Source organism: Etheostoma spectabile, chromosome 15, assembly GCF_008692095.1.
Source record: "Etheostoma spectabile isolate EspeVRDwgs_2016 chromosome 15, UIUC_Espe_1.0, whole genome shotgun sequence".
NCBI classification, from domain to species: Eukaryota; Metazoa; Chordata; class Actinopteri; order Perciformes; family Percidae; genus Etheostoma; species Etheostoma spectabile.
This window is the reverse complement of record NC_045747.1, coordinates 349,940-357,877: the sequence shown is the minus strand read 5'-3', so window position 1 is coordinate 357,877 and position 7,938 is coordinate 349,940. Positions and strand designations below refer to the sequence as shown.

General features: G+C 42.9%; 1 protein-coding gene across 1 annotated transcript in view; it reads right to left on the bottom strand.

The window, feature by feature from the left end:
* Positions 1-1,005: 1,005 nt before the first annotated feature.
* The window catches only part of LOC116703640 (retinoic acid receptor alpha-B-like), a 23,812-nt gene continuing 16,879 nt past the window's right edge, over positions 1,006-7,938 (bottom strand). The window contains 2 exon segments of the mRNA XM_032538500.1: positions 1,006-2,792; positions 3,155-3,245. Coding sequence (XP_032394391.1) covers positions 2,527-2,792; positions 3,155-3,245 — 357 coding nt within the window. The 3' untranslated portion in view covers positions 1,006-2,526.

Sequence of the window (7,938 nt, the reverse complement as noted above, 5' to 3'; positions counted from 1 at the left end):
GGACGCTCCAGGCTGCAGCCATACCCGTCTCGAAACCTGCAGCTTCTGAACTGGTTGCAGTTCCACTCTGGTTCCATGTGAGGGCGCTCACGAGCAAGTGCAGAACGAATGGAGGTCTAGGTCTGGGTCTAGTTACACCCCTTGAAATCCACTTTTCTCAGGATATTATTTTTTGTCTAGTAATTTGAATGTTGCATTTGAACGGGGAGGCTAAGACAATACACACTGCTGAGTTTTTAGAATAAATAAATAAACTTTCAAAATGTAAATGACGTCACACACGTGGTACGGCAGAGAGACTGCTTCACGGCGAGCTCTGAGTCCCTTCCTTTCTTCTCTCGAGGCATCGACCCCCCAGCTGACAGGTCAGGCTCTCCCTGTCGATAGGACTGGAAAGAAGTTGGGTAGTCCCACACACACATACAGTGCGTCTCACTATCTTTGTGGGGACCCGTCATTAACATAAGGCGTTCCCTTAGCCCCTTACCCTAACCTTAACCAACTAAATGCCGAACCTTAACCCTTCCCCCACTCTAACCAGAACCTGGTTGTAAACCCTAACCCTAAAACCAAGTCTTAACCTTCAAACAGCCCTTTAAATTGTGAGAATCCAGCTTTTTGGACCCCACAAATGTAGTTAAACGAGACCACAAACACACACACACTTTGGATGCCATCAAGTGGGATCTCCGGTTGTAATCAGTCCTTCACTGACCAATCAGCATTCATTAGCAGAATGCTAGCATGTTATGAGCAACAACGACTCTGTTAGAAATCGAAAGGCCATAAGTACAACTTTTGACCTATAATCCATGTTGAACTTGCAAAAACTAGTCAAATCTCAGAGATTTCTCAATGACAAATTTAGCCATCTAGCTTCAGAGAGTCCAATTCAATTCAATGTCTAATATATATATATATTTATACTATATATTTATACATATAAATAAATATATATACTGTATACTCCACCTTGTTTTAACAAAAAGCACACATTATTTAGGATAGAAGGAAATCATACATTTTTATTAACTCTCTGTATTTTCATATTTACCAGTGAGTTAAAGAGGACAACAGTGAAAATGGACATTGTACCTGATAAAGTAGGGGATGTTGTAGTTAGTGGTGCACACTATAAAAACCAAATCCAGCTTGTATACATTTTGGGGCAGCACCTGCCATCCCTGATGATGATATTTCCATATCACCTAATGAAACAATAATCCTGCAGAGCTGGACAGCTGTAGTTCCCCAGCGCATTGCCAGACCTTCCTCCACAGAGCTGTGGTCAGTAAAGTGGGACCTCCGGGGGCACCGGAGATATCCTGTAGATGAAACGTTGGGAAACCTCTTGTGAGGCGGTGTTTGTACTCCTGGTTAGGGCTGGGCAATTAATGATACTTTTACTCGTGATTACAGTTCACAACTAACGATCACAAAAACTGACACAAAAAACGTTACATTTCTGCAAAATGTAACGTGCAAAACAGGAAAAGTATAAAGGGAAGTGTCAGTGTTCGAGGTGTTTTCACTTTTGATTTGTCAACCTCAATAAATGCAACATCTTTCCAAAGTCAACATCTTATTATGTTAAATAATCCAGATTTCAATTTTGTTCAAAATAAATTGTGATTATGATTTTTTTCTCCATAATCCAGCAGCCCTACCTCTAGTATCACAGTGTGTCTACCATCGCGCAGACATTGTAATTACTTTCAAATGAAAAGCTCTGATTCCGAGTCATTTACAAACGAAATCCATTTCTACGACGGGGATGCAAAGCGACACAGAGAAATCCATTTATGCATTTGCCCAAAGTGGAAGAAAGTAGACATGTTGGAGTCCAGTGGTAGAAAATCAAGTCAAGGATTATTATTTCCCCTGATGTGTCTGTGGGGGGGGGTGGGGTGGGTAAATACCCAGTATATAAACCCACATGTACATTTAGGAAAATATCTTATTGTATAAGTCCGCCTTACACCATCATTACTTCTTTCACAGCCTTTTTTATGTACAATATATTACACGTACTGATTCTGCGTACTATACATGACTTTCATCAGGGAGAAGGTGTGATTTAAGAGGAATCCTCTTCATCAGTCTGTCCGAAGTTCAGAGTCTCCAAACTTCTTCATTTAGGTTCCCACAGTCTGCATATAATGAACCTTTAATGTAAAACCAGGATCCATGATCATGATCTGGTCCTCACAGCGCAGGTCACCTGCTTCCATTCACCCTCACACCACCCAGACACTTTCATTAATGTCCTGGACCAACCACGTCCCCGGTAACCCAGGGGGTTCATGGGATACGTCCCCGGTAACCCAGAGGGTTCATGGGACATGTCCCTGGTAACCCAGAGGGTTTATGGGACACGTCCCCGGTAACCCAGAGGGTTCATGACCTTTTCTTTTCCTGATCATCTGTTATGAGGTGCAGTTCTTAGATGGTGTTCTGGCAGTACCACGCTGTGCGGTGTGGGGGGGAGGGGGTGCTGTGTGGAGCATAAGTGCAGGTTGTAGGACTTCAGGTGGCGGGGGAGGAAGAAGAGGGAGAAGAAGGAGAGGGGGAGTGGGGCACGGGGCTCAGGCTGCGAGAGCGAACTGATTTGGGGGACGGACTTGGACCATGGCTTCCGACCTCTGTTTCATCCTCTCCTCTGCCTTCTCCTCTCCCTTTCCCTCCCCCGGCTCCGTGCCCTTCCAGTCCCTCAGAGTTCTCCAGCATTTCCTGGATCAGGGGAGGCATGGAGCCGGGTATCTCCATTTTCAGGGTGATCACTCGCTCTGCTCCTGTGAAGAAAAAGAAAAAAGTTCAGGATAAGAGCTTATGTCATTAAGTAGGTGGACCTGGGCTAAGTCCCAGGTCTAGGGTACCAAAATGTGTTCCAGAGGTTTGAATATATTATAATATCTATTTTTACACATTATGTCCATAAGAGGGCAAACCAATACAACGGGAGACAGAACTACTTTGTCTCTCTCTCTCTCTCTCTCTCTCTCTCTCTCTCTCTCTCTCTGGAGCGTGCATCAGACCCCCATCCCAGAGCCGTTTGTGAACTGGTCATAAACAACGGAGTCTCTTGCTGTTCCATGAATGTGAACGTGGGCGGAGGAGCCGGGGATCGGGCCAACCCCCCTCCGATGGGTCTCACCCTTCACACTGATGCTCCTGAGGTCAGTAATCTTCATCAGGATCTTGGGGAACATACAGGGTTTGTCAGGCCTCCTCCTCCTCACATAGATCTATGTACACACACAAAGACATGGAGGAAAAGTAGTTCTTTATACTTATATATATAATATAAATCAACTGTTATTATCCTAACATTCCCTCTGCATTGTTAGAAACCAGTGATGCTGAGAGACCTGACACCGACCTGCTCCGCTCCTTAGCTTACGTATTTTATTGATTCATTCTTTCCTGTTTTAATTTGATATATTCACCTATCCTCTGGTGTCTAACCACTTCACTTCCTGCCCTCGTGTGATCCTCTGCCCCGCCCTAGTTTCCCCTGTCCCCCATTCCCTCCCTAGTGTATTTAGGGGCCAACCACACAGAAACTCAGCCTTTTGGTGTAAACGCACACGTTTTGCATCGATTTGGCCGATCGTCCAGATGACTCCTGTAAACGCACCGCCTGAAGATGCACTTTGTTGGAACCTGGTCCCAGGGCAAAGAAAACACCACCCTTGTGTCTCTGTTTGGGCGGCAAAGCTGCATACTAGTGTATCAATGATGTCATCGCTACACCACTCGACCTCTAGCCTCCGACCTCTTACCCCGCGCCTCACAACAACAACGAGGTGGACTACGTGCTCGTGTTCCCACGGGAGACGATATCGAGCCAGGGTTCAGGTATCAGGGTTACTAGGGCAGAATACGGAGACGGGGGGGGAAAGGTTGTTTTTTTTGTTATGTGTGGACGTGGCCTTAGTCTGTGGCTGTGTAGTCCTTTGATGTAATTGTCCTTTTTGCGTATCTCTGATTGGGTGAAGTGACCTGGAAGTATTTAAGCGGCCACCGCGATAGGAGCAGGTCGAATTCTCTGAATAAGGAAAGGTGTTTCAATGCTTCCTTCATTATCTCATTTAGCACACACTGGGACAACATTAACGTTTAAAGGGACACACAATTTGGTTGTTCATATTCAGCATATTAACCCGCAAAACAGATAAAGGGATATGAGACGTTTTTACGGCAGATGATTATTTTAATTCACCATGTTTGAAACTTAAGAATGACGATAGTTTGTGCAGTAAAGTTGTAGGACACGTTATGCCATTCTTGCATGGATGTAACTCTATTTTGGTTATTTCAAAGTAATTTCACACATGTTGTCAAACATCGTTATATGACATATCCCGCAAGCTTTGTAACGATTGGACAAACAGTGCACTTTGTTTGAAAGGCCGACAGCTGATTGGTTAAAACCATTTATTTTCTATTCAGTGTGATATGTAGCTCGGTCCATCTCACGGTGATATGAGAAAAACAGATGACCGACAGAAAAACAACTGCTACTAAATAATAATAATAATAATCCATTTTATTTAACAGCGCCTTTCTAAGCACTCAAGCTTGCTTTACAGACAATAAAAGACAGATACAGGGAACAGAAAAGTGTAAACAGGCGCAAATAAAGGCGCAAATCAAGCTCAAACCTTGATTTGTGTCATTCCATGTCCAGTTATTGTGCATTTAAAGCCCCCCCCCCCCACATCCAATTATTGTGCATTTAAAGCGCCCCCTAGTGGTCAATTGGAGTCAATTGAGACGTGCAGTGTATGTGAGATGTCATTATGTAGACACCTCCTGGAAGTTTGGACAAACATTTAGTCATTTACATCCTGATTTGCGCTGTATTGCCTGCTGTTTGTTTGCATCTGTGGCGCCCCCTGGTGATCAATGTGAATGAAACTTTCAGGGCGGGGTTCAGGTACTTATGAGGACATATCCCGAGAGATCTGTGATGATTGGACAATGACTATGTGATTTATAGTAAAATGTGTGTAATGCCACTCACATAGAGTAGCTTGCGCTTCTAGCGACCCCTAGTGGTGTATGTGTATGTGTATGTCTGGGTATATCTGGGGCACTTATCTGAACATACCCTGGGAGTTTTGTGGGTTAGGGTACTAGTGGTGTATGTGTATGAAAGTGTCAGGGTATATCTGGGGCACTTATCGGAACACATTCGTGATGAATTGCTTTACAGTTGCTGATTTGTGTTCATTCATGTCCAGAGCCACTCCCCTTTCAAAGTTCATTGGTCAATAACTTGAAAAATATGCTTTTTACAACTGTTAATAAGCTTGATCCCTTGATGATTCACTGAAGATTTGGTGGCTATCGGAGTTACGGAGTAGGAGGAGATCTCAAAAATGTGTTTTTCTAAATATTCAAAACGGCAGAAACTTTTTCTAGGCGGACCCTAATGGTCCTTGAGGCTTTTTTGTAGAACACGTTAAGCTGCACCTGGGTGAGAAATTGCTCAAAAGTCAGTTGGACTTACGGTGTGGGGGGCGGGGCCTTTCAAAGTTTGTGGTCGATTGGGTTCATAATTCTATAGAAGCACATTTCCAGTTATTCCCCCAAGTTTCATGTTTCTAGCTCATTCCAGCTCATGGAATTTAAGCCGGGGCGGCAAACAACAAATAATAATAATAATATTAATAACAATGATAAATGATACAGAGAAACATAGAAGGGCTCTATTGCTTCGCAGTTTGAACCCTAATTGACTGTGTTGACAATGTATTGAACTTGATGGGTTTAGACTGCCAGGGGCTTCCTGAGCCACAGCGCCTCCTCCCTCCATCTGAAATACATAAAAAAACATAGCTTCCTTCTTTCCTAGCGTCCTTGTGCTTTCTCGCCTTACAGATTTCCTTGGATCGTGGTTGCAGCTGGTGTTGAGGTCCAACTATTATTACTAGTCATAGTTCTATTATCTATAGTGTTACAATAATAGCCACTGTTAATCATGTCATTCTCTTATACCCACTGCTATTATTAATAGGAGTCATATTTCTGTAACTCCCTCTTCCCCAACCCATTAGTGCCAGAGTGTGTCTGACGTTTAGGCCTGTTCTGAGGAAGTTCTACCCTGCCCCTGTCACACCAAATGCGTGCCCTTAGGGGGGAATTGCTGGGTCTTTGTAAATTATAGTGAGGTCTAGACCTACTCTGTCCTGAGATAATGTCTGTTATGATTTGACACTAATATTCAATTGAATCCTATTCCACTTTGCTATAGAGCTTCATTGTTGTCCAACCAATACTAACAACACATAATTGGCCCCCCTTTTGCACTGGGTGACATGTACACTGTAGGTTATTTTGACTCAATCCCACATACACAATCCCACTGCCCCAAATACTCACTAGAGCAGCAAATGTGTAGTAATCTGACCCTGACAAATGCACCAAACAATGGCGCGATTCAATCCTGTTTGGGAGGGTTTGCAAAAACAAAACAAAAATAGTGACCAGATGTATTACTGAGCCTTTTAACGCCCTGCAGTACATAATGAACTACAAATCTACTTTCAAAGACACCTTCAGTTACAACAGATAGGCTTTGTGCTGAGTGACAGAGACATGGTAGGGAAGTCAAAAAGAAGAAATTAGACAGACGGACTAATATATATATATATATATATATATATATATATATATATATATATATATATATACACACACATACATACAATACTGCAGCCTTATTCTTTAAGGTAGGTGTGTCTGTCTTCTTAAAGAGGCTATATCTATAGATATATATATATAACTTTCAGTTTGTGTTGATTCTAGCGGCTGCTTTGGACAAAAGTGGTAGTGTTTTTACCACACCTGCTGTTGTAAAGGTCTTTTCTTCATGGTGCTGTATGCTCAGTGTAGATTACTGAGTTAGTTACCGAGAGGTCATATAGTCACGAGGAATGTTTGGCTCAGACAGAAAATCCTTCCTTCACAATGAGAGAAGACGTTACGGTTGCATCAGTGCATTTGGCAGTATTGTGAGCTGTGTCACGAGGCGAAGCATTACAAGATAACGTTATAATAACATAGATTAATACAGCACATTACATGAAACCCACCGACGCTTTCCACAAGTACAGGGGACAAGGGAAAAGAAAATAGGTCAACACAAACAAGGACTACACAGACTAAAAGGAATAAAACTTTCAACATTCATTTTCTTGAATGAAATAGACATATTGCATACCTGAGGGCCAATTTGGGGACATTTTGGAATATTTTAAAATCCCGTAATTGTCTCCATCTGTTGAAAGCCTGACCAAGAATGACTCGGTTTCGCCCGTCCTCTTTCAAAATACAATGAGGCCTACATGACTCCATCTCCTGCAGACTCAGTAACACAGGCTTTTCCGCGTTCAGCCGAAGTCTGTGAGCGTCAGAAAGTGGGCTCTGTAGCGCCGTCTACCTGCCCTAAGTCATTCTGCGTCTTCAAGGGAAAAATGATGAAAACTAAATAAAACTAGAGTTATTTTCACTGTTAGTGTCGTTTGCTGTTACAGGTCCTTTATGGTCATCAGTTGGAACATTACACAGTATCAGAAACGTGTAAAAGTTACATATAGTCACATATTATGAAACAAATCCCTGTTTCTGGGATTTGGGGTGTTATTTTGTGTCTCTGGTGCTTCCACATGCTAATCCCACATCAGATAGCTGTTTTTCCAACTTCAGTCAGTGCGAGGCAGGGTTAGCTGGGACACTTCTTCTAAACAAGGGCACACTTCCCACTTTACGTGGAATACCAGCAGACAAGGGACAGTGAGTAGTTCTATATGAAATCTTTTGGAGATTAGGGTGAACTCGTGTGTGTTGTAAAAGTGTTTTGCCTTTGAGAGCAAGGTGGCTAAATGTTAGCGCTTGTAGCTAGTAGCTAGCTACTGTGCATGTGTGACTCCC